The 25,886-nt window shown below is 43.1% G+C and overlaps 1 protein-coding gene and 1 pseudogene across 2 annotated transcripts; one reads left to right on the forward strand and one right to left on the reverse strand.

Annotated features, from left to right (window-relative positions):
• Positions 1-1,456: 1,456 nt before the first annotated feature.
• Positions 1,457-2,366, reverse strand: LOC101602325 (annotated as a pseudogene).
• Positions 2,367-13,088: 10,722 nt separating this feature from the next.
• Cthrc1 (collagen triple helix repeat containing 1) lies at positions 13,089-24,944 on the forward strand. 2 transcript variants are annotated; one of them, XM_004662965.2, is made up of 4 exons: positions 13,089-13,361; positions 17,338-17,559; positions 21,380-21,596; positions 24,416-24,944. In XM_004662965.2, the coding sequence occupies exons 1-4, from the start codon at positions 13,203-13,205 to the stop codon at positions 24,556-24,558; spliced, it is 741 nt and encodes a 246-aa protein (XP_004663022.2). In that variant the 5' UTR covers positions 13,089-13,202; the 3' UTR covers positions 24,559-24,944. The 2 variants fall into 2 exon arrangements, with proteins under 2 accessions (XP_004663022.2, XP_044999697.1); XM_045143762.1 differs by having other exon boundaries at positions 13,089-13,316.
• Positions 24,945-25,886: the final 942 nt, after the last annotated feature.

Genomic DNA, 25,886 nt, shown 5'->3' on the forward strand with positions numbered 1-25,886 from the left:
TCTATTTATTTCTTTATTTGAAAAAGAGAGAGAGACAGAATGGGCATACCAGGGCCTCTAGCCACTGCAAATGGACCGCAGATACATGTGCATCTATCTGGCTTAGATGGGTCCTGGAGCATCAAACCTGGGTCCTTAGGTTTTGCAGGCAAACCACTGAGTCATCTCTCCAGCCCTCTGTTCTTCTTTTGAAAGTTTCAAACTTCTTCACAATCATACTCACTTTACTTAGAATATTCCTGTACTATATTCACCTGTGGTCCTCTTAAACCTTGTTGCCCAGAATGGAATCCGGGAATCCAGTCCTTGAGAAGTGTTTTGAAACTGCAGTTCAGTTTAAGTCTGTAAACGCATTTTTTCGTTTTCTTTAGAGGTTATAATTCCATTAACATCACCTTGGTTTTTAGTAGCCATATTATACCAGCCTTCATAATTATGAAATTTGAAACAATACAATTACTATTAGAAGGGCAGGACTTTGCTTTTGTCTGTGTGCAGGAATATAGGGACTATCTAGGAGAGAGACGGGTTAAAATGGCTAGCCCAGGAGTGTAGCACTTCAGCAATCACCCTGAAATGTCACTTAATAAAAGGCCCTTAATAAAGGTGAACTGAGAAGCAATACTTCCTTAAGACATGTTCAGCAGATGCTGAGACTGTAGGCTGGTCTTGGAGGAACTCTGAGAGAAAGGGCAGCAAGGCCCAGGGCCGGATGTTCATTTCCTGGGAGGCCAGGGGGCAGCCACCTAAAAAGTAAGGCGCGGGCTGGAGAGATGGCTTAGCAGTTAAGCGCTTGCCTGTGAAGCCTAAGGACCCCGGTTCGAGGCTCGGTTCCCCAGGTCCCACGTTAGCCAGATGCACAAGGGGGCACACGTGTCTGGAGTTTGTTTGCAGAGGCTGGAAGCCCTGGCGCGCCCATTCTCTCTCTCTTCCTCTATCTGTCTTTCTCTCTGTGTCTGTTGCTCTCAAATAAATAAATAAATAAATAAATAAATAAATGTAAGGCGCGTGCCAAGGATGACTGACAAAGAGCTTTCACGATGAAGCTATCCAAGAGTCGAGGTCTATGTCACCCCTTACCAAGACTAGAATTAGAGTCACAAATAGCTAGTGACAGCATCTAACCTGGTGCACTTCACAACCCAAAGAAAACTTGTATGTGGTAGGAACCTGCACATGCTTGAAGCTGCTTCATGGAGATGCAAGAATTTTTATTAGCTCTGTTTATTCAATCTCAGGTGATTTCCTTTCTTTTTTTTCCTTTTCTTTCTTTCTTTTTTTTTTTAGGAACTCAAACATTCAGTTTATTAAACTAAGGCCATTGAAGCCGTAGCATGAAAAGGAGCTGCAGTCATTTGGGACAAAGTAGATGATTTGATAAAGCTAAAATCAAGACTGAAGACATGGGGAAAGTCATAATAAGTATGAGGAAGTAATAAAACACAGAAGTGACCACAGAATTACAAATATTTTTAAATCTCAGACCTGGGAAATGGACTATACCCAGGCTTCTAGGGGACAGAGCAACACCTTAGATGTTCTCACTGCACTGCACCTTTGGCTTGTTTTCAGTGGTTGGTGGCACATGAATAGGAACCACGTTGTTGCTTAGAAGAGACATGTCATTTTCAGCTCTGTCTGATATTTGCTTCTGAGAAACAATGTGGTAGATCTCTGTTAAAATTGTCTGAAAAGCCACTTCTACGTGTGTAGAGTTTGCAGATGTTGCAATGAATAACAAGCTATTCTTTTTCTTTTCTTTTCTTTTTTTTTTTTTTTTTTTCCGACGTAGGGCCTCACTCTTGCTCAGGCTGACATAGAATTCACTATGGAGTCTCAGGGTGGCCTCGAACTCATGGCGATCCTCCTACCTCTGCCTCCCAAGTGCTGGGATTAAAGGCATGCGCCACCACGCCTGGCCACAAGTTATTCTTTTCGGCAAAAGCTGCTCTTGCTTCATCTGTAGGAATTGCCCTGAGGTGAGGGAAGTCACTCTCATTGCCTACAAGCCTGATAACAATGTTACTATCAGCGTGATCTCTCAGTTCTTTCAGCCATCGCTCCACATTTTCATATGTGAAGTGCTTAGCAATGTCACAAACCAATAAGGCACCCATAGCTCCAGGATAGTATGCTGACGGTAGTACGCTGACGTGATGGCCCAGTATGTGTCCGTATCTGGGCCTTGGTTGTCTTCCCATCCACCTGGATGCTTCTGGCGGCAAACTCCACTCCAGTGGTGCTCTTGCTCTCCATATTAAACTCATTCCGAGTGAATCGAGACAGCAGATTACTCTTCCCAACACCAGAATCTCCAATCAGGACAACTTTGAAGAGGTAGTATACTGATGGTCAGGGGTGCCCATGGAGGAGCGGAGGGGGCGGGAGGGGATCCGGGAGGAGGAGGAAGGGGGGCGTCCCTGCCTGCATGCTCTCTCAGGTGGCTAACAATTCCGTGGTTTTCAATTAGCATAGGATTAAGTCAATATCCTCCCTGCTCCCCCCTCCCCATCCCCTACGCACCCGCCCCCTCATCTTTTCCTGGCTTTGGTGCAAGCAGCCTGTGCCCTGCATTTGCCATCTCTCCCAGCTCTGGGCCAGCTATGTATTTCAAAGTATTCTTTCCATTGAACCCTTAACTTAGGCAGTTATTGGTGTCCACAAGAATGGAATCAGCAACATAGCTAAGATCTAGAAGACAGAGTCAGTAAAAGAATGGCTGGTAATTCCAACAACACTGACAAAGTACTGACAAGCGTTGTGGTGGAATCCTTGTCAGCAACATAGGGAAGAACCTGTCTACACTTAATTTTCTATAGTGTTTAGCAAATCTGATAACTGGAACTTTTGTGACATAATTGACAATGAATCATTTCATCTTTTTTTTTTTTATCTAAAGACACCTATTTCTTTCTTTCTTTCTTTTTTTGGGGGGGGTTTCTGAGGTAGGGTCTCACTCTAGCTCAGGCTAACCTGGAATTCACTATGTAGTCTCAGGCTGGCCTCCAGCTCCCAGCAATCCACCTACCTCTGCCTCCGGGGTGCTGGGATTAAAGGCATGCGCCACTACGCCCGGCTGGACACTTATTTCTTGTTTTGTATCGAAGCCTCTTGCTCTTTCTCCTTCAGGTCACCATTTCCTGCTTGCTACTTTTTTACTATTCTGTGGTAGTTTGGAAAAAGGTGGAACTGTATTCAGTTTGCTCTGGCATGTGCTAAGAATCTTGTAAGGTGAGGGCAATTAATATGATTGGTTTGTTATAGTTTCCATTACGCTACCTTAACTTTATATCAGCAAAGCAATTACATCTACCACACTCAGGGAACTGGAGTTAGAGTAACAAAAATACCATGGTTCAGCGGATGGCCCTGGGATCTGTATGGGTAAACTGGAGAACAGGATGTATTTTGTAAACCTACATATTTGAGGATGTGATCCCAAAATTCTTGCTTACTTTGGCTTCCTTTTATCACCAAACAGGCTGCTCTTTGTACCTTGAGAGACACACAGGCTGTAGAGTCATCTGAACTGACCAGAAATGCCTTTAATCTTGATCATTTTCAAACCGAGCTCTCCGTGGTGAACTATTTTCCCAAGGAATTCTTACAATGCACAGTCTGTTCAGAGGATGCTGATTTAAAAAAAAAAAAAAAAACAAAAAACTGTACACAGAGAATAATGAGGAAGGGGGAAATGTGCATGGCTTTGGGTAACCTAATAAAAAGGAAGAAATTTTGACAGGAAATGAAAGACTACCCACATTGAAAGCAGGCCACATGCTATGATTCCGGATGAATGAATGAAATGCATTTTTTTTTTTTTCCAGGTTGAACAGACCAGTGACCAGCATTTGCCCCAAAGCACTGTAGAACTTGTCAGCTTCCAGTTGTATAAACACCCAGAAATCAAAAGGGATGCCTGTAGAATTATACTTACCACAATTGCAGGTCAGGGACTGCTGGTCATCTTTCACCAATCATTTGCATTCTATAATTTTCCATCTACTTGTATTCTCTAAAGATTATAAAAATTCTAACCACTGTGGGCTTACTAAGGGCCCTGTCTATCAGGCCACGGTGTGGGTAGATCAAACAGCCTGGCAACCTAGATATTGAGGACTGTGGGTGAAGGCGCCACCACTCTGCTGGATTTTAAGCCTGACTGTGTGTACCCATGTGAATAGCACTTGTGAGATGGAGGAACTCAGTATCAGTGTTTCATTCCAGGACTCATGGGTGCTGTTTGCCCTCAGAGCTGGATGAGGGAGACGGGAGGGCATTGCTCATCTCCCTTCTCTGAGGCAGGTGGCTTTTCTGATGGTGGCTTATGTCTTGTGTGTTTTCTGCTTCCAGTAGACAAGCTCCACCTTTGACTGGACTCCTTAAGTCTCTGGCCTGGAGATTGTGGCAGTTTGAAGTGATTGCCAATGTCAGCATTGCCTTACTGTCTTTGATTTAGTTTATGCTCTGTGTAGATGGCCAATTTCTTTTTTTTTAATTAATTTTTTATTTTGTTGTTGTTGTTTATTTATTTGAGAGTGACAGACATAGAGAGAAAGACAGGGGAGAGAGAGAGAGAGAGGATGGGCGCGCCAGGGCTTCCAGCCACTGCAAACGAACTCCAGATGCGTGCGCTCCCTTGTGCATCTGGCTAACTGGGGTCCTGGGGAATCGAGCCTCGAACCGGGGTCCTTAGACTTTGCAGACAAGCGCTTAACCGCTAAACCATCTCTCCAGCCCCTAGATGGCAAATTTCTCAATCTAACCCTTAAAATACTCGTGTTTTTTTTTCCCCCTGTTGAGCCTTAAAGGATGTAAGTGACTAGATGCCATCCTTGAATGGTAACTTCTTTTCATTTTGTGTGGAATTCTCGACTTATCTAATAAAAATAATTATGATGAACATAAGTGGTAGTTTGAATAGATGGCCCCCAATATATTCAGTGTTTTATTACTTTGTAGTTTGCATCTGCAGCCACCTGGCTAGAGGTGGCTTCACTGGGCGGATCTTAAGGTGTGGTGGTGGGTTTGATATTCCAATCTAAAGATATGCAAAATATGCCTACCAGGAGTTCCTGAAGTGTGCTGTGCTGTGTGGCTTTTGGCTTTTTTGGCTTGTGTTTCTCTCTCTCTCTGCTTGGTCCTATGAAGGTAGGCCAGCTTCTTCTGTCATTACCCTTGGATCTGTAAGCTTCAATAAATCCCTTCGTCCATAACTATGCCTGGTCTGGAAGTTCATCTCAGTGAACCTGAAGCTATCTGCTCCAGAAGTTGGTACTGAGGAGTGGGTTGAGATGAACCTGGCCATGTGGATGTTGATCTTTTGGAACTTTTGTTTTGGAGGAATGGGCATGGACTTGGTGCTTGCAACTGAATATGCCTTCTGGAGTGGTAAACCAAGTTTTATGGACTATTCTGATGAGAGTCTGAGAATGCTAAGTGCAGATGGTATTGAATTTTGCAGCTTGGATTATGAGCTTTCTAAGGGGAAGGAAAGACTGAGAGGACTTTGTTGGAACTGGGCTACTGGCATGAGCGTTGGCTGTGTCCTGCTGCCCAGGCCCAGAGAACTTGATCAGGGTTAAATTTGTAATGGAGTGATGTGTTTGCCTAAAGATAATTGGACTGAGAGATTCAAGATATTAAAGCTTGAAAACCTCAACCAAGTTAAAATTAAAAGCATTGAGACTAGTTTTAGGTTACTGAACCTGCTATTGTCAAACACATTAGCAATCTTAAGGAAGATGGTCCAACTGCTTTACATTAAAACAATGGGAAAGATGCCTGAGGAAGGACTATCACAGAAATGCAAACTCTTTTGAAAGAGCTGACTGGAGAAGGAACCTGCTTTTTAAGATTATGATTTATTTTGTCCCTGAATTAAGAATACAGCTGTGTCCTGAACAACTGGTGTTGGTTTCAGAAGCATGAAAAATGCAAGGAGTGGTCATGAATTGCACACAGTTCCAGAAGCCACTACTGAGATTCAGCATGAGGCAGGCCCTGATGCCCTGATAGGCTGAAAAAGCCTTTGGAAGATGGACCATGGTTTGCATGAAGACCTGAAGATGTTTTGGATATACCAGGACTGTGCAAGTACTACCACAGAGCGCACTGTTGGCCTGAGATGGAAGTGTTCCCTGGCTACTCTGCCCAACTGGAAGAGCAGAACTGGAAAATCTGGAGACTGTCAGCCTCTGGTTGTATTGGGCTTAAACTGCAGAAGTTTGATGTTTGTTTGATAGTGGTTGAGTTTGCATTGTTTTAGTCTCTCCTTGCTGTGCCTTATACCAGTTGAAAATGTTTACACTGTGCCTTGATATGTTAGAAGTATTTAACTTGTTTGATTTTACAGGACTTACTATCTTAAATTGGTCAAGCCTGTGGGAACATTTGAAACTGGACTGAGTAAAATTTACAATGTGTGGTGGTTATGAATCTATTGGGGACCAGGGGTGGAATGTGGTAGCTTGAATAGATGGCCTCCAACATATTCAGTGTTTTATGACTTTGTAGTTTGCATCTGCAGCCACCTTGATGGAGGTGGTGTCACTGGGTGGATCTTAAGGTGTGGTGATGGTTTTGAGATTTCAATCTAAAGATATGTGTGCTAGCTGGAGTTCCTGAAGTGTGCTGTGCTGTGTGGCTTTTGGCTTTTAGACTTGTGCTTCTCTCTCTCTCTGCTTGGTTCTGTGAAGGCAGGCCAGCTTCTGCTGCCATTATGGAACTTCCCCTGGATCTGTAAGTTTAAATAAATCCCTTCCTCCATAACTGTGCCTGGTCTGGAAGTTCATCTCAGTGATCCTGAAGCTGTCTGCTACATAAGTACTCTTTTTTTTTTTTTTTTTTTTGGTTTTTCAAGGTAGGGTCTCACTGTGGCCAGGCTAACCTGGAATTCACTATGTGGTCTCAGGGTGGCCTCAAACTCATGGTGATCCTCCTACCTCTGACTTGGGATTAAATGTGTGTGCCACCAGACCCAGCATAAGTACACTTTTTGAAGAACTGTTTTTATTTATTTGCAATGAGATAGAGAAATAGAGACATACATTCAGAGAGAGAGAGAAGGGGGGATGAATATGCCAGGGCCTTTTGCCACTTCAAATGAACTCCAGATGATTGCACCACTTTGTCCATCTGGCTTTACATGAGTTCTGGGGAGTTAAATCTAGGCCATCAGGCTTTGCAAACAAGTGCCTTTAACCACTAAGCCATCTCTCCAGCCCCTTAAGTACTCTGTAAAGGAGCAGTTTTCTTAGTTAAACCCAGCACAGCATCCTCCCAAGAGAAGCACTCTGGCAGAGCATCCTGACTCTGGCTTTCTCTTTCCCTTGGGGTCCCATTACTTTGATCTGTTTTGTTCTTATGATACCTGATTGACTATAAAGCTACTTCTTTGATTTTAAACCTCTGGATCATTTCTTTCCTCAATTTCCACTAGCTAGGCTGTAGGAGGCTATTATAGCCTTTTGAGCAGTCTTCTCAAAAAGAATGTTACTAAATATTAAACCTGAGCTAAGAATCCTCTGACTTTAGTACAATCCTATATTGTAGTTACCTTCTTGTTACTGGAACAAAACACCCAACCAAAGCAGTTTATGGGAGGAAAGGTTCTTGTGGTGGTTTGATTCAAGTGTCCCCCATAAACTTAGGTGTTCTGAATGATAAGTTCCCAGATGATGGAGATTTGGGAATTAACACCTCCTGGAGGGAGTGTATTGTTGGGGGCGGGCTTATGGATGTTATAGCCAGTTTCCCCTTGCCAGTGTTTGGCACACCCTCCTGTTGCTGTGGTCCATCTTATGTTGGCCAAGGGGTGATGTCCACCCTCTGCTCATGCCATCGTTTTCTCCTGCTATCATGGAGCTTCCCCTCAAGCCTGTAAGGCAAAATAATCCTCTTTTTTCCCAGAAGCTGCTCTTGGTTGGGTGATTTCTACCAGCAATGTGAACTGGACTGCAACAGTTCTGTTTTAGCTTACAGTTGCAAGGAGAAGTTTCATCATGGTAAGAAAAGGATGTCAGCACAGAAGCTGGACATCATATCTTCCCACAGCAGGTGAAAGGTAGCAGCAAGAGAGATAAAATTCTGGCAACAGGGGCTTGGGTCATAACACCCCAGGGTCTGCCCCAAATGACACATCCCATCTAACAAGGCTGCACCCCCCAAATTACCACTAGCTGAGGGTTGAGTATGAGGCTTAATCACAAACACATGAAGCTATGGGGGACATTTCACACCTAAACTACCATGCCCTACTTTGATATTTACTTGCTATGTGACCTGTGGCAAGTTCCTTGAACACTCTCTGAATTGCTTTGAATTATGCTCCTCAATCATCACGTATACAGATTTCATTGGATGGTTTCTAAACTTCTTGCCAACTCTGGAAGTCTTTGATTCTTTAGTGAAGAGATCAGTGGCGTTTTGTTAGAACTTGAGCCATAGATCAATTATACCCAACAACATTAGCCCATTCACTTCCTTCCCTAATTTCTTTTTGTTTGGGCATTGATGCTAATGTGCATCGAAAATGCTATTTTCAGCTACTCTGAATTATTAACTACCTACATATTCTTCCTCCCCCACCCCAATACTGAGAGTTGATCCAGGGCTTCACATATGCTAGTAGAGATCTACTACTTAGTTACATCCCTAGTCTCTCAATATTTAAATTTCTAAGTAAAGTTTCTCTTAGGCTTTTTTAAAAATATTTTTTTCAAGATTTTATTTTTGTTTATTTATTTACTAGAGACAGAGAGTGAGAATAGGCATGCCCGGGCTTCTAGCCACTGCAAACGAACTCCAGACACATGTGCCGCCATGTGGTTTACATGTGGTTTACATGTGACTGGGAGAATCAAACCAGGGTCCTTAGGCTTCACAGCCATGCTAGACCATCTCTCCAGCCCTCTCTTAAGCTTTTAGGCTCAATATAGAAGACTTAGGTTCAGCTGCTCATAACTTTAAAATGTTTAATTATTCTAAAATTTAGCTATTTAGAGACTGATCAAATAAACAATCCTACACATTTTAAGCTCCGCATACAAATTTAGTACTTATAAGTTCTCACACTAAATTTCTGTTAGGGCAAACTTAAAAATATAACAAGTAGAACTAAAAAAATAATATCCCATTACTTTAAAAAATATTTTTATTTATTTATTTGCCATCAAAGAGAGAGAGACAGAGAGAATGGGTGGATTAGCATGCTTGGGCTTCTGCCACTGCAAATGAACTCCAGATACATGCACCACTCTGCATCTGGCTTTATGTGCATACTAGGGAATAAAATCCTGGCCATCAGGCTTTGCAAGCAAGTGCCTTTAACTGCAGAGCCATCTCTCCAGCCCCTAACTCTTTTTTAAATTTAATAAATCAAAGGGCTGAGTCTAGTCTGTGGCTCAGAGGCAGACAGGATGCTTAGCATGCTAAAGGCTTTGGGTTCAATTCCCAGCACCAAAAGAAAAAAGGATCTAATAAATCAAGCTTATAATTGTAATGACTAGGTCTTATTAAAACATTTAAGACTCTTACAATGTTGATTAAATGAGACTATTCAGAATTAATATTACAAATCTACTGTGTTAAATTTTCTTAAATGTGTCATGTTACTTCAAATTAACTAAAACATATCATTGCAATTATTCTTAAAATTGTACTTCATCATTAGAATCTGCAAGAAACTCACCTTGTCTCAGTGGCTGGGAAAGCATCACTCCAGAAATAACTCAGGATCCTGAACTGATTTGTAACCTCTAGCTGGGATGGAAGCTTAGGATGCAGAGAAGGCCTGAGACTAGACCACAGCAACTCAGCTGCAGGAGAGAGAAACTTCCAGAGAGCATGGGATCAATGTCTTTGCAAACCAACAGATGTATAGAAGTAAGTGCAGTGAATTTAAGTGAAGCTTTGAATTGGTAGTCCTCTGGGTAAGTGACAGACCCAGGGAGCAGGATGTGTACAAGTCCTTTGGACAAGGCAAAGCACTTACACGTTATTATATATCTCATTAAATATAAATATTGATTTCCAGCTCACTTACCTAACAATGTAATTGGGCCGAGCCTGTGAATGTGAAGTTTAAAAATGACGGAATGTTAATCCAGGGTTGGCTCTTTGCTGAAGCACCCATACAAGCCCGGTTTTACACGGGAAGATTCCAGCAGCAATGCCATGGCTTTTATCGATTTTCAACTAGGCAGGACCTAGACTCACAGTGCAGGATTATGTAGATTAGGTTAGCCTCTGTGCTAGTCTGTGAGGGGTTATCTTGATTAGGTTAATTAAAGCAGGAAGACCCAGTTTACCCGTGGGAAGCACCGCTCCATAGGCTGGGCTCTTGGACTGGAAAAAGGAGGCAGCAGGCTGGACAGCAGCATTCACTGTTTTCAGCCTTTTCACTGCAGGCTGAGTGTGAGCCTCTGCCTCACACTCCGGCGGTCTCGCCTTCCCCTCCATGATGGACCATAACCTGAAATAAAGCCTTCCTTCCCTAGACTGACTTTTGCTTGGTATTTTGCTATAGCAGTGAGAAAGTAACCGACACAAGCAGAAGCTGGAAGTGGCCAGAGGACAGACTCTGCTGGTTCTCCCTTCCTGCCTCTGGACTGCTAGGACAGCAGCGGTTGGGCTGCCAAAGGGCATCAGTGAGGATCTCATTCAGCTTCTGAGGGGCGGGGGTTGGTGGGCATGTGACCCGTGTAGTCAGTCACACAGGGTGGGGCACTTAAAAGGATCCCACATTTATTTTGTTGACACCTTTTTTTTTTTTTTTTTTTTTTTTGGCTTTTCCAAGGTAGGGTCTCATGCCAGCTTAGGCTGACCTGGAATTCACTATGTAGTCTCAGGGTGGCCTCGAACTCACAGCGATCCTCCTACCTCTACCTCTGCTTCCCAAGTGCTGAGATTAAAGGCGTGCACCACCACATCTAGCGTGTTGACACCATTTTAAAACTGAAATTCTTGTTTGTTTGGTTGAAATAGTCTCACTGTGTAGTCCAAGATGACCTCAAACTGGAGCCAATCCTCTTGCCTCAGCCTCATAAATGCTGGAATTGCAGGTAGCTATCATATCTGGCTCCGAAATTCTTAATATAATATACATTTTACACAAAAGACCCTGCATCTTCATTTTGTCCTGGGTGAGCAAATCATGTAGCTTTAGATTTTTGCTGCTTCTGCCGATCAGGAATGACATTTACTCACAACCAGACTCTAGCCCAGGAATGCTGAGCGTTCTAAAACCCCTGGCCAGCTCTCCAGCCACTGTTTCCTCTCTTTAATACCATCAGCTTGGCTCCCGCTCACACTGGAGTACCTACCTGAAATTCCAAAAGGAACTCCTACGTTGAAGTTGATGTCTCCTTATAATATACAACAGCATCCTGGCATTGCAACAGCTGTGGCAAGACCTTCCTTCTGCCTGTTGGGAATAAAAAATCTGGGAGGTGGTCTGGTCTATGAGGATGCTTTCTTCCATCAGAAACAAAGGTCAAGTGGATGGAATGTAGGAAAACATAATATTGTTTTTTGTTTTATTTTTTCTTTTGAGGTAAGGTCTCACTCTAACTGAGGCTGACCTGGAATTCACTCTGTAGTCTCAGGGTGGCCTTGAACTCATGGTGATCCACCTACCTCAGCCTCCCAAGTGCTGGATTTAAAGGCATGAGCCACCACACCCGGGAAAAACTATGATATTAAACAAAGGGAGGGTCGGCATTCAAAAGTGAGATTTTGCCACTGAGTGATGACTAATTTCCATGAGCCTCAGCTCTGCACTGGTGAATAGGATGAGATCCTCACAGGACTGATAAGAAGCCAAGTTGCAAAGCTTTGCATGGCCCTGTATCAGTTAGCTTCTCCTTGCTGAGACAAAGCGCCTGACAGAAATCAGTTTAAGGAAGGAACAGTTCACAGTTCCAGGTTTCATGATCATGGTCCAGCATGGCCAGTAAGGCATGGTGGCAGGAACTGGTCCCATTCAGTCCAAAAGAGAGGAAGCAGAATTCAGCCTGCTCTCTCCTTTTTTTTTTTTTTTTACCTACTTCAGGAACCCAGCCCATGGAATGGATTTTCCTCTAACCAAGTTAACCCAATCAAGAAAAACTGTCACAGAAATGCACAGAGCTGACTTACTCCTCACAGTCCCTCACAGGATTGTAGATCCTGTCAAGTTGTCAGTCAGTACAAACCATCCCAGGCCCAGAGTTTAGGAGGAAATAGAATTTACCAAACAGCAGTGATCAATCATTTGGGTCTTGGGATTTTTTTTTTTTTTTTCCTAGGTAGGGTCTCACTTTAGCTCAGGTTGACCTGGAATTTACTATGTAGTCTCAGTGTGGCCTTGAACTCATAGCGATCCTCCTACCTCTGCCTCCCAGAGTGCTGGGATTAAAGGCTTCAGCCAGCACACCCGGCTTTTTTTTTTTTTTTTTTTTTTGAGGTAGGGCCTCCCCCAAGGTGACCTGTAATTCACTATGTAGTCATGTAGTCTCAGCGTGGTCTTGAACTCACAATGATCTTCCTACATTTGCTTCCCAAGTGCTGGGATTAAAAGCATGCACCACCATGCCTGGCTATTGAGTCTTGGGATTCTTAAAGAACACAGCATCAGCTTTCAAGCTATGGTTTTCCTCCCTTCTTACTCCCCTCCTCCAAAAAAAAGTGACATCCCTTAAAAGGCTGATTAAGAACAGGGGCCTCAAGTTTGTTAAACTGCCATTCTTAATTCTGGCCTGTTTTTTTTCGGTTTTTAGAGGTAGGGTCTCACTCTAGCTCAGGCGGACCTGGAATTAACTCTTAAGTCTTCAGGGTGACCTCGAACTCATGGCGATCCTCCTACCTTTGCTGGGATTAAAGGTGTGCACCACCGCTAGCAAATTCTTTCAGGAGGTGGTACCTCCACTTCTCCCCACGTCAATCCATCATCACCGTGGCTCCTGACCCCACCACCCCGCCCCGTCTCTGCAGGCGGTCTCCCCCGTCCCCCCACCCCCACCCCCCGCCCCGTCGGCTCAGAGGGTCCCGGGGCGGAGCCCGGCGGAGGGGCGGGCAGGCTGGCGGCTCGCGGTGAAAGGCGCATTGATGCAGCGGGCGGCGGCCTCGGAGCGCGGCGGGGCCAGACGCTGACCAGCTCCGGATTCCCGGGGTCTCCTCCGTCCTCTCCGCCTCCGGCTCGCTGCTTCGCGGCCGCCCGCGCCATGCGCTCCCAGGCCGGGGCCGCCTGCTGGCCGCGGCCGCTCGGCCTCCTCCCGCTCCTCCTGCTGCTGCTGCTGCTGCTGCCCGCGCCGTCGGACGCCTCCGACACCCCCAAGGTGAAGCAAAAGGCACTGATCCGGCAGAGGGAGGTGGTGGACTTGGTGAGTCCGGGGAGGCTGGTTCCCAACCTCGGTGCAGGAGGAGGGGACTAAGCCATGGGCCACACTGGGAGGGCGTCCATCCAGCCGTTGGTGGTCACGGTTGGGGTGCTCCACTGTAGGGCTGTGTGGTAGGTGTCTTACATGCACCTGGTTGTCTGACTGTCTTTGAGTCTACAAAGGGGGAGAATGCAGTGGAGTATTGGAGCTCGGAGAGGTCATCGAAGGGTGGAGAGTTAGTAGACGTGGGTCAGGTAGGATGCTCTCAAGTCTAGGGAGTGGCCCAATAATTTTTGGCCACAGGGGAGGCCACCTTTGGGAGGGGTGGAGGGGATTGGGGCTGTGATGGGAGTAGGATGAGAAGCTTGGGTGTGTTACAACGTGGGCCTAGAAGAGCCTGGGCCAGCTGATGTCCTGGGCCTGGGCCAAGGCTGTGCAACGTGTCCTTTGTTGGGGGTGGTGGCCACGTCGGCCCAGAGGAGAGGATAACAACCCCCACAAGCCATCCGTCCAACTCTTTGTAACTTGAAAGACTGTGAGTCACGTTGGGTCATCTTTCTGGGGAGCATGGACTGCAATTTACTTCCCTGGACGACCGAGGCTGAGGCCAGGAACGATCCCGAGGCTGGAAGGGGAAAACGAACTAGCTCGAGCTTTCCCAAGGGCCCATTTCAACTCTTGTTTAAACCAAATGGAATGTCAGGTCTTCAGCCTGAGGCCACCAAGCAGGAAGATCGCAGTGGAGCTAAAGGAAAAGTGCCCAGCACAGCGAACACCCCAAGTACTTTCTGAGGGGCTAATCTGTGAGAAAGTCTGTTTGCATGAAATTCTTTCCCTCCAAAAGTCAACAAACTCAGCGGAGGGCAGAACGATTCTCCGTCCCTCGCAAGAGCAAACCTTTCACGAATACTGTAACCCTTAAGTCAATCCTACATGGTTGACAAGCAGGGCAGAACAGAAGACAGGGGACGTTTATTGATTTAAAAAATAAAAGCAGAAAAGTTTTGAATTTGTACCAGTTGTGGTGGCAAGCTTGTTAAAGTGCCATTCTAAACTGAGCTAATAAGCCAAGCTCTGTGGCAACTAGTTGTAAAACTGGGTTTGAGAACTCTGGTGAAAAAGAAAAAAAATTACTGCTGTTTCACAAAGCACATTTTGGTGCTATGGTATATAATTTTGTTCTACAAAACAGACTATGTGTTGGGGCTCAGTTCTATTTTTAGTGCCTAAATTGTTAAAACTGAACCAAATGAATGTAGTTCATGGGCAGTTTGCATTTTGTGAATGTGTATTTAAGATGCACAAAATATCCCCTTTCCCTTATAAAGCTAGCAATTTTTACCCCCTCTAAGAATTTATAGTACCTGTGGTTTCCCACAACTGTAGCCCAACTTGGAAAAGCCTACTGTGCAGCCAGGTTCAGGTGCATCCTGTAGATCAGATTTTGCCTTGGTGACAGAAAAAGTCGGCCAGGTCTTTAGGAAGGTTTCAACGGATTTATAAAGCAACTTCTTTGTATAGGTCTTTCAAAGCTTTTCTTTCACGCTTCCACCAAGTTCTGCCCCCTGGTGGCCAAGGAAAGAAACGGGGAGGAGGAGAGAAAGTTTGAGGATTCTAAACTAGTGGGGCTAGTATTTTAAAGTGAATAAAGAAAGACATAGTAATAACTATGGAACAGAAGCCAATAAAGTTATGTTGACTTCGAAATGTAGATTTTTTAAAAAAGAATAATGGCAGGCATATGCTGTGTCTACTGTGTTCCAGGCATTTTCCAAGCACATTTGGCTCACGATTCACTTAATCTCATACACACTCTACCTATACGGCAAGAAATGCTCATGGTTATCCATTATCCTCATTTTATAGTTAAGGAAATGGGCACTGAGATGCTGAGTATCTGGTCTGGTTTCATATAGGTCATAAAAGTGAAGTCAGGATTAAAATCCAAAGAAAATGATTCTAGAACCCATGCATTTAAGCTCTACAAAAGATTCCCTCTCCCCCCTCCCCCACACACACACTTCAAGCAACAACACAGAATCCTAGCACTCACAAATGGTTTGGTAGATTATTGCCCACCTATTGAGGACAATTGGTCACAGGGAACTAGACCATTTACTTTTCTTCGGGGAGGCAGGGTGCCTTGGAAGTGTTACTTTAGTGCCACTTGCTTCACTTAAAAACAGGAAAGAGGGCCTGGGGAGATAGTTCAGTTACTTAAAGGTGTTTGCTTGCAAGCTTGCCATCCTAAGCTTGACTCTGTAGCCAGATACAAAGTGACACATGCATCTGGGACTGGAGAGATGGCTTAGAGGTTAAGCTCTTGCCTGTGAAGTTTAAGGACCTGGCTTTGAGGCTCAATTCTCCAGGACCCACATAAGCCAGATGCACAAGGGGGTGCACACATTTGGAGTTCATTTGCAGTGGCGGGACATGTACATCCATACACACAAACACTACACACACACCACATGCACACACACACCACACACATTAAGAAATAGGAAGAATGGGCTGGAGAGATGGCTTAGTGGTTAAGCGCTTGCCCGTGAAGCGTAAAGACCCCAGTTCGAGGCTTGATTCTCCAGGACCCACGTTAGCCAGATGCACAAGGGGGCACATGCATCTGGAGTTCGTTTGCAGTGGCTGGAGGCCCTGGCACGGCCATTCTCTCTCTGCCTCTTTCTCTGTCTGTCTGTTGCTCTCAAATAAATAAATAAAAATAACAAAAATTATTAAAAAGAAAACAGGAAGAAGCAGAGGGTATGCATATCCAATTTAGAGATACTGCCAGTATAAGTAAGATAAATATTGATGGCTAAGATTTTATTTCATACCTGCATCACTATCAAGTCATCCTATGGGAGTCACTCAAGAAGGAAAAATAAAAACTATGTAGATGAAGATATTCATTACAATAATATTGATGGTAGCAAAACAGAAATAAGGATCTAGAAAGAGTACACTTCAAAATTGTCAAAGCACACTTATGAAATCGAGTCCCTTTATAAGGTAGGGATTACAGGGTAGTTGGTAAAGAGCTTGCCTAATATGCACAGAACGCTGGGTTTGAGTCTCAGCATAGCATAGCTGTATCTATAGCTAAAGTTATATGTATAAAGACAAATGAGCCGGGCGTGGTGGTGCACGCCTTTAATCCCAGCACTTGGGAGGCAGAGGTAGGAGGATCATGATGAGTTCAAGGCCACCTTAAGACTACATTGTGAATTCCCAGGTCTGCTTGGGTTAGAGCGAGACCCTACCTTCAAAAACCAAAGACAAATAATAAAGACAAATAAAACATTTTTGTCCTCTTTGATGTGTGTGTATAAAGTTTGTGCAATAAAAATATGAAGGATGGGCTGGGAGGTGGCTCAGTGTGTAAAGTACTTGCCATACAAGCATGAGGAGCTGCGTTTGGATCCTCAAAACCCACCTAAAGCCAGTGGCTGTAGTGGGCATCTGTAATCCCAACTCGTCTAAGCAAGATGGAAGGCAGGAACTTGAGACTTCCCAGTAACTTGTGGGCCAGCTAGTCTGGTGAACCCAAGGTATAAGGTGAGGCCCAACACACAAGCATGGTGTGACTCACATGCACCTGCACTTAGGAACATGTACACGTGCACACACACACACACACAGGCCATAGACAAGACATAATGAAAGACCACAGCCATGTTCCAATAGCACTTTATAAAAATATGAATGCAATCGTATTTTGTAAGTAACTTTAAATGAACTCTCATTAGAACATGGACATATGGCTAAAGGGACTGTTGAAGGGTTCAAAATACATGTGACTGTGATCATTTGAGTATTGTTACTTATTGATTCTTTTTTTTTTTTGCTGAGAATTAAATTCTGGGCCTTGTGCATGCTAAGCAAGTGTTCTACTACTGAACTACAACCCTAACGAATGAATGAAATCTTTGAATTTTAAGTAAGGACAATTGTTTTCTCCTCTCCTTTTCCACTGTAGTATAATGGAATGTGCTTACAAGGACCAGCAGGGGTACCTGGCCGTGATGGGAACCCTGGGGCCAATGGCATTCCTGGTACCCCTGGGATCCCAGGTCGGGATGGATTCAAAGGAGAAAAGGGAGAATGCTTAAGGGAAAGCTTTGAGGAGTCCTGGACCCCAAACTACAAGCAATGTTCATGGAGCTCACTAAACTATGGCATAGATCTTGGAAAAATTGCGGTAAGTAAAGTCTGAATTATACTAAGTTGAAGCAAAATTTAAGAATTTTTATATTTGAGTGTTTTTTTTTTTAAACAAAGGACTTTAAGTGAAAATAAGGCAAGGAATAAGTAGCATGTGACTTTTAACCTGAACTAATAAGAAAAGCCGATAGCAGGGCTGGCGAGGTGGTTTAGTGGTTGAAAACACTCACTAGGCAAGCGTGGTGACTGAAATTTCAGTCCCGGTATCCCTGTAGAGCTGGAGGCAAGGTGGTGCATTCCTCTGAGATCCCACCATGCCCACAGCAATGGTAAGTGGTGCCAGGAGAATCCAAAGCTTGCAGGACAGCTAGGCAGATCGGCCTTTCTGGCTGCAAAACAAGAGAGACCCTGGCTCAAACAAGGTGGGAGGAGAAAACTAACACCCTAAGGTTGTCCTCTGACCCCAACACGTACACTGTTGCACATGCATGCCTGTACACACACACAAAGTTGATATTCCAGTTAATTTCATACAGGTATTTCTAAAATAAATTATTTTTTATTGCAAACAAACAACAACAACAACAAAAGTAAAGCAAAGCCAGGCGTGGTGGCACATGCCTTTAATCCCAGCACTCGGGAGGCAGGGGTGTAGGAGGATTGCTGTGAGTTGGAGGCCACCCTGAGACTGCATGGCGAATTCCAGGTCAGCCTGAACTAGAGTGAGACTCTACCTCAAAAAAACACACATAAAAAAGGAACAAACCAAAAAAAGGCAAGCAACTTTTCTAATCTTGTCATAAAGTGAATTTAAATTAGTCTAACAAAGGTTGCAAAAATGACTTAGCACTTAAGGTGCTTGCCAGCAAAGCCTAAGGACCCAGGTTTGACTCTCTAGAACCCACGTAAGCCAGGCACACAAGGTGACGCATGTGCACAAGGTCATGCATTCATACAAGGTGATACACACCTCTGGAGTTCGATTGCAGTGGCTAGAGGCCCTGGCAAAGCCAATTCTCTTTTGTTGCTCCTCTCTCTCTCATAAATAAATAAATAAATCTAACAAATCCTGCTGTGACTTTAGGCCTAAATGTGGAAGAAAGTTCCAAGAATTACCACATGATTGGAATTATCTGGCACTGGGAAGTCCATTAATATCCATCCTTATTTCAAGCAGTGTGCTCCGCATAAAGTTGCTTACATTAAGAGGAGTGACATGAACCTCTAATGATGTAGAATAACCACTGTAGTGATTCTGCAACATTTTGTGTCAGCAGCAGGTACCCAAAACAGCATGTCTGGAAATGCATTTTGATTAATGACTCAGTTGTTTTCACTAGTGTTGGTCTGAAAAGCAATTAGCAGCCAGGATGTGGCTCAGGGGAAGAGTGTTTGCCTAGCATGTGCAAGGCCTTGGGTTGGATCGCAGCACTACATAAAAAGGAAAAGTAATTGGCAAGTCCAGGGGGATGGGATAAAGAGTGAGACACTGGCGCTCTCTGTAAACCTCCTTTCATTGACCACTTCTGTGCATGCTTCTATTTTCACAGCATAGAGTTTCATGATTTCATGGCCACTACTATGGGCAAATAGACATTATTTTCCTGTGTATTATCCCATTGCTCACCTCAGCCCTTCTGATATAGCATTAAAAGAGTTTGAGAATGTCTTGGTTTTAGATGACAGGTTTTCTATCTAGATGCCAAAGTTTTATTTTATTTCTTTTAAAATATTTACTTACTGGAGACAGGAGAGGGAGAGAAAGAGACCAGACACATGTGCTATCTCATGCATGTGGCTTACATAGGTCCTAGGTGATAGAACCTGAATCCTTAGGCTTGGGAGGCAGATGCCTCAACCACTAAGACATCTTTCCAGCCCTTATTTTTATTTATTTGAGAGAGAGAAAGAGAGCACATGCCAATATCTCCTATACCTGCAAATGAACTCCAGATACATGCATAAGCTACTTTGTGTATCTGGCTTCACATGGGTTCTGGGGAATCAAACCCAGGTCATCAGGTGTTACAAGCAAGTGGCTTTAACCACCTGCTGAGCTATCTCCTCAGCCCAGTCATAGTTTTAAATTTTTTTTTGTTTACTTTATTTATTTATTTGAAAGTGATAGAGCAAGAGGCAGAGAGAAAGGGAGAGAGGGAGAGAATGGGCGTGCCAGGGCCTCCAGCCACTGCAAATGAACTCCAGATGCTTGTGCCTCCTTGTGTGTCTGGCTAACATGGGTTCTGGGGAATCAAGCCTCGAACTGGGGTCCTTAGGCTTCACAGGCAAGTGCTTAACTGCTAAGCTATCTCTCCAGCCCCCAGTCATAGTCTTAAAAACTGTGACCTTTTTCTCTCTTTACATGAGATTTCCTAGAAGGTATGTTGTTAAAATGATGCCTAGTTATTTAAATACCCGACACCACACTGCTAGGTTGCTATCCTACTTATAATTATCAAAGTTGCTTAGTTCTTTCTAAAAGCTGTCATTTCAGATGCATTATTGATTATGTTTTCATACTCATTTTATTGGTAGTTTGACTGAGGGTAGGAACTTTTTACAAATAAGATTGTGGAAATAAGCCAACAGCTTTTAAAGAAAGTTTTTATTGACAACCTCCATATATATATATGCAATATGCCATGATCATAATCCCCTCCCACAACCTTCTTTGTCTCTACTCCCTATCCCTTCTCCACTGAATTCCTTCTTTCCAACTAGTCACCAAACAGATTTTTATGAAGACTAGAAACCTTGCCTTCATTTCACCCCTTACATTGCTTGACATTGCTCAAAAGAGAGGCCAAGCTGGGCATGGTGTTACACATCTGTAATCTCAATCTGCAGGTCTATAAGGCAGGAGGATCAAGAGTTCAAGGCCTTGACTATATGAGACCTTGTCTCATAAAATTAAAAAGTGAAGAAGAGGCTACAGAGAGGGAGAGAAAAACAGGAGGGTGGGAAGAAAAGGGTCAAGAGCAAATCTGTATGGACAACAGCAATCTAGAATGTAAGCACTATGAGGGCAGAGATGCTGTTTTGTTAACTGCTGCACATAATTGGTGCTCAATATCTTTTTTATAGGAAAAAAGTATATAGATGGGTTGGCCAAAAGTTTCACTAACTAGCTACTTTTGATAAAACTGTAAGGTATCCTTAATGGAGTGAAAAATTCTAAGAAAGCTAAAGTTGACATTCTTAAAGTTTTTACTTGTAGAGAATCTCTTCTATGAAAATTATGCTTTGTAAATACATTGAGGAGAAAGATAGTAAGTAAATTTACAATATAATCTTTGTCCTTTTTAAAAAAAATGTATTTTTAATGTATTTGTAAGTAGAAAGTGAGAGAGAGGGAAGGAGGAACTCCAGATACATGCAGCACTTTGTGCATCTATCTTTATTTGGGTATTGGGGAATCAAACCCAGGCTGCCAGGCATTGTAAGCAAGTACCTTTAACTGCTGAGGCATCCCTCCAGCCCTCTTCTCTTTTGGTGGGGAGGAGGGCAGAGTTCAAGGTAGGTTCTTGCTGTAACCCAGGCTGACCTGGAATTCACTATTTAGTTTCAGGCTGGCCTGGAACTTAGTAATTCTCTTATCTCAGCCTTTGGAGTGCTAATTAATTAGGATTAAAGGCGTGTACCACCACACCCAGCAGATAGAGTGAATGGGTACCCTAGAGACTCCAGTCGCTGCAGACCAACTCCAGACATAAGTGCCATTATGTGCATCTGGTCTCACATGGGTACTGGGGAATCAGACTCGGGCGTTAGGCTTTATGGACAAGGGCCTTGACTGCTGAGCCATCTCTCCAGCTCAGCCCTCCTCTGTTTTTAAACTATTTTTCTGCTTGTGGCAGGAGTGTACATTTACAAAGATGCGTTCTAACAGTGCCCTGCGCGTGTTGTTCAGCGGCTCACTGCGGCTGAAATGCAGAAGTGCGTGCTGCCAGCGCTGGTATTTCACGTTCAATGGGGCTGAATGTTCTGGACCTCTCCCCATTGAAGCCATCATCTACTTGGACCAAGGAAGCCCTGAACTAAATTCAACAATTAATATTCATCGTACTTCTTCTGGTACGTATGATAGTGGCATGGGCAAGGGTAGATTGATCCCCAGCACTGCATAAACTGGGTGTTGTGGCCCATGCCTGTAATGCCAGCATTTAGGATGTGTAAGGAGGAGGGTCAGGAGTTCAGGATCATCCTCAGTTACATACTGAGTTTGAAATCAGCCTGGGGTGAGATCCTGTCTCAAACAACAAAGAACTCCCAAAACACAGTAGTGGCATTGCAGAACGTGCCTCAGATCTACCTAAGATTAGTTTGAGTCCCACTATAATGTTGGGTCACGTTTCTATTACTGGACCTTTAGCAAGCGTGAGTCTCTACCCTGCCTTGCATTTTAGAATTTCTTTTTTTTTAAATGTATTTTATTCATTTATTTATTTATGTGAAAGAGAAAGAGGGAGAGAGAGAGAGAAACAGAATGCAAAGGAACTCCAGATGCATGCTCCCCCTTGTGCATCTGGCTTATGTGGGTCCTGGAGAATCAAACAGGGATCCTTTGGCTTTGCAGGCAAGTGCCTTAACTGCTAGGCCATCTCTCCAGACCACATTTTAGAATTTCTTATGGATGCCTGTGTTTTATCTCTAACCAAAGTACTCTAAATCTCTGGGGTAAGAATCTAGCACATGTATTTTAAAAACGAAACAAATAATTAAGAATCGTGGTGATTGTGAAAAGTTGAGAGTCAATGATGAGCTAGACAAAATGGCACAACCTTTGAACATCAGCTGCTCCCTTACTGTAGTGGGCAAACAGGTTTGAACCTCGCAATCCTTCATATTTTATGTGCTTGACAAGGTGCCATACTCCACTGTCACAGCAGAACTTTTAAATGTATTTGTTCAACAAACATTATTTTGTTTGTTAGGTCATTATATCACCATCTGACTTGCTGTGAGGCTAATACTAACCTTAAACTGAAATCCCATAGCTGTAGGATGAAACAAACAAGTTGCTAGGCCATGGAGGCTAAGACCTTTGAAAAACATGAAAATTGCTGGGCATTTTCACCCAGTATGGTACTAAGAATAACAGAGTAAATGAATTACGGGCTCACTGCCTACTTCTTCCCATCTTTGGAAAAGGCCAAACCAGTGCCAGGTCACTGGATTCTGATTTGTTGCTTTGGATTTACTGATGTCATAGTGTACAGAAACAGAAGACTTCAGACCAACATCCCAGGAGCTCCGTAGGATGGCATTAACCTCCACTAAGTGGGAAGCCTAAGTAGGAAACAGTCACTATGCTGCTTCTATGCCAAGATTCATTGCTGTATGAGTCTACTAACCTACAGTTCCTTTCCCCTCTTCACAGGGTGACATGTCTTTCTGCCTGTTATAATGACCAGTGGTACAATCATTTTTTTTCTTAGATGTGAAGACCCTTGGTTAAGATGGAATGTAAGCTGTATGTCAGTATGTGAATGTACATATTCACATACTGTAATTATAGAGCATCAAAATAAAAAATCAGGAGCATTTTTGTATGATTCGTAAGAATTTTGTGTAAAATGGGATTTACACATTGAAGAGCAACTATAATGGTTATGGCAGTCTTTCTTTTTTAATAGTATTGAAGCCCTGTCTTATACTGGAATAGCGTCATATCCAAAGATATCTTCTTTTTTTTTTAAATTAATTAATTTATTTATTTAAGAGTGACAGACACAGACAGAAAGACAGATAGAGGGAGAATGGGCGTGCCAGGGCTTCCAGCCTCTGCAAACGAACTCCAGACGCGTGCGCCCCCTTGTGCATCTGGCTAACGTGGGACCTGGGGAACCGAGCCTCGAACCGGGGTCCTTAGGCTTAACAGGCAAGCGCTTAACTGCTAAGCCATCTCTCCAGCCCCAAAGATATCTTCTTTAAAGTCTTGTATATCTTGGTTCAGGCCTCTTCCAAAGTTAGGAAATCTTGACTTTTAAAAAGTTTAGGCTTCCTTTCTTTGGTCAAATAAGTTGCTCTTGGGGCTGGAGAGATGGCTTAGCAGTTAAGGCACTTGCCTGTGAAGCCTAAGGACCCAGGTTCAATTCTCCAAATCCCATGTAAATCAGATGCACATGGGGGCATAGGCATCTGGAGTTCATTTGCAGTAGCTAGGCCCCTGTGTGCCCAGTCTCTGACTGTCTCTAATAAACAAATAAATAATAAATAAATAAATTGCTCTCTATGCCTGCCATGATAGTGCACACCTTAAAAATTTTTTTGTTTATTTTTTATTTATTTGAGAACAACAGAGAGAAAGAGACAGATATATATATAGAGAGAATAGGCACGCCAGGGCCTCCAGCCACTGCAGACGAACTCCAGATGTGTGCGCCCCCTTGTGCATCTGGCTAGTGGGTTCTGGGGAGCTGAGCCTCGAACTAGGGTCCTTAGGCTTCATAGGCAAGCTCTTAACTGCTAAGCCATCTCTCCAGCCCAGTGCACACCTTTAATCCCAGCACTCGGGAGAGAGGTAGGAGGATTGCCATAAATTTGAGGCCACCCTGAGACTACATAGTGAATTCCAGGCCAGCCTGGCCTAGAGCAAGATCCTACCTTGAAAGTGAAAAACAAACAAACAAAAAATAAGTAAATTGATCTTTAGTTTTAGTCTATTGGTAAATAAATTTTGGATTTAAAAGTGCCTGTGAAGTTTGTATCATAATGATTACATACACTTTTTTAAAATTGCATACAAACTAAGAAAAAGAAAACTTTAGTATTAAGTCCTTATCAGGTATTAGAATTTTTAACTAGCTTTACATTAAACATAATTATAACCTAGCTTTCTAAGGTGAATGGTTTTACTCTTTGTTCTAAAGAGAGATGTATCTCTTTTACAGTGGAAGGACTCTGTGAAGGGATTGGTGCTGGATTGGTGGATGTTGCAATCTGGGTTGGTACTTGTTCAGATTACCCCAAAGGAGATGCTTCTACTGGATGGAATTCTGTATCTCGCATCATTATTGAAGAACTACCAAAGTAAAATGCTCTGACTTGTTCCCTACCTCTTTTTAATCACACTTTTGGATGGCCCATTTAAATTACACTTAACCAATCATGTTATGTATACATCTGGATAAAACAAAGTTAAATGTTTACAGACCAAAGTGTGATTTCACACTTTTAAAATTGTATTATCCATTTTACTTCCACCAAAAAGCTTCAGTATTTTGTTGTTGTTGATGATGATCATGCTGTTTTTACATTCATATACCCTGAACCTGTATTTTGGAATGTCATTGTGGTCTTTAGTTCTGATTTTCTTAAGATACCATTTTTAAACGTATAAAATTTATTAACCTTTGTACAAGCTGTAAATGTGTAGAATTATTTTTTATCTGTTAAATAAAATGTTTGATACAACTTTAACCTTTGAGTTTCTACCATGTTAGGAGATTCTAGGGTTTTATATCTGAAAATTGAATATAATTGAACTTTGTATTTATTCATTTAACAATTATTAGACTTTTTAGTATAACATGCATCCATATCTTGAGGGAAAAGGTGTTTATGTGTCAAGAAATTACCAGCACTTTATGATTTTTCTCTTTAACATAAAGTAAAAAGATAGGGCTCTGGTCTCCAACAGCTTACCATTCTGTAGTGAGGATCACACACACACACACACAAATAAGTATTAAAGGAGATGGTATGATTCAAGGTAGGAGTGATTATTTTGGGTCAAGGTGATCAGAAATAATTCATGAAGTCAGGATAGGTGTGGGTTAGGTATACCCTAGGCTTGAATTGGAAGTATCACCATGAACTCATAAACTTAAAAAAAAATTATTAATTAGTTTTGTACTGAGCAAATACAGCCGATCTGGTACCATTATTAGGCTCATCCATGTTGTACCCCCTCCCCCTAGACTCACCTTGTTGAGGTATATGGGTCATCCATTCTGGAGTTAGCCCACAGTAGGATAAATATCTCTGCATATCATGACCCAATATGTGGCTCTGACATTCTTTCCAGCCCCTCTTCCACAAAATTTCACTGAGCCATGTTGGGCTCATTTTTGGTTTGCTTCAGTGATGAGGTGTTGGGGCCTCAGGATCTCTGATTTGGTAGGAGTTGATTTTTCTCTGTGTTGATCTCCTTCACCCTTGTGCTGGTACCCGGTTCACCAAGAAAACAGCACCCTTAAACGTTTATTGAAAAGACCTCACAACACTGACCAGCTCTGAAACGCCCCCAGATTGTGATATCTACAAACTGTAAGGATCCTGAACTGAAGATTTTCAGTTCTCAGGTGGAATATACATGAACCTAGAACACATTTGCCTTGGAAAACAAGACAAGCCACATGT

This window comes from Jaculus jaculus, chromosome 2 (genome assembly GCF_020740685.1).
Source record: "Jaculus jaculus isolate mJacJac1 chromosome 2, mJacJac1.mat.Y.cur, whole genome shotgun sequence".
Taxonomy (NCBI): Eukaryota; Metazoa; Chordata; class Mammalia; order Rodentia; family Dipodidae; genus Jaculus; species Jaculus jaculus.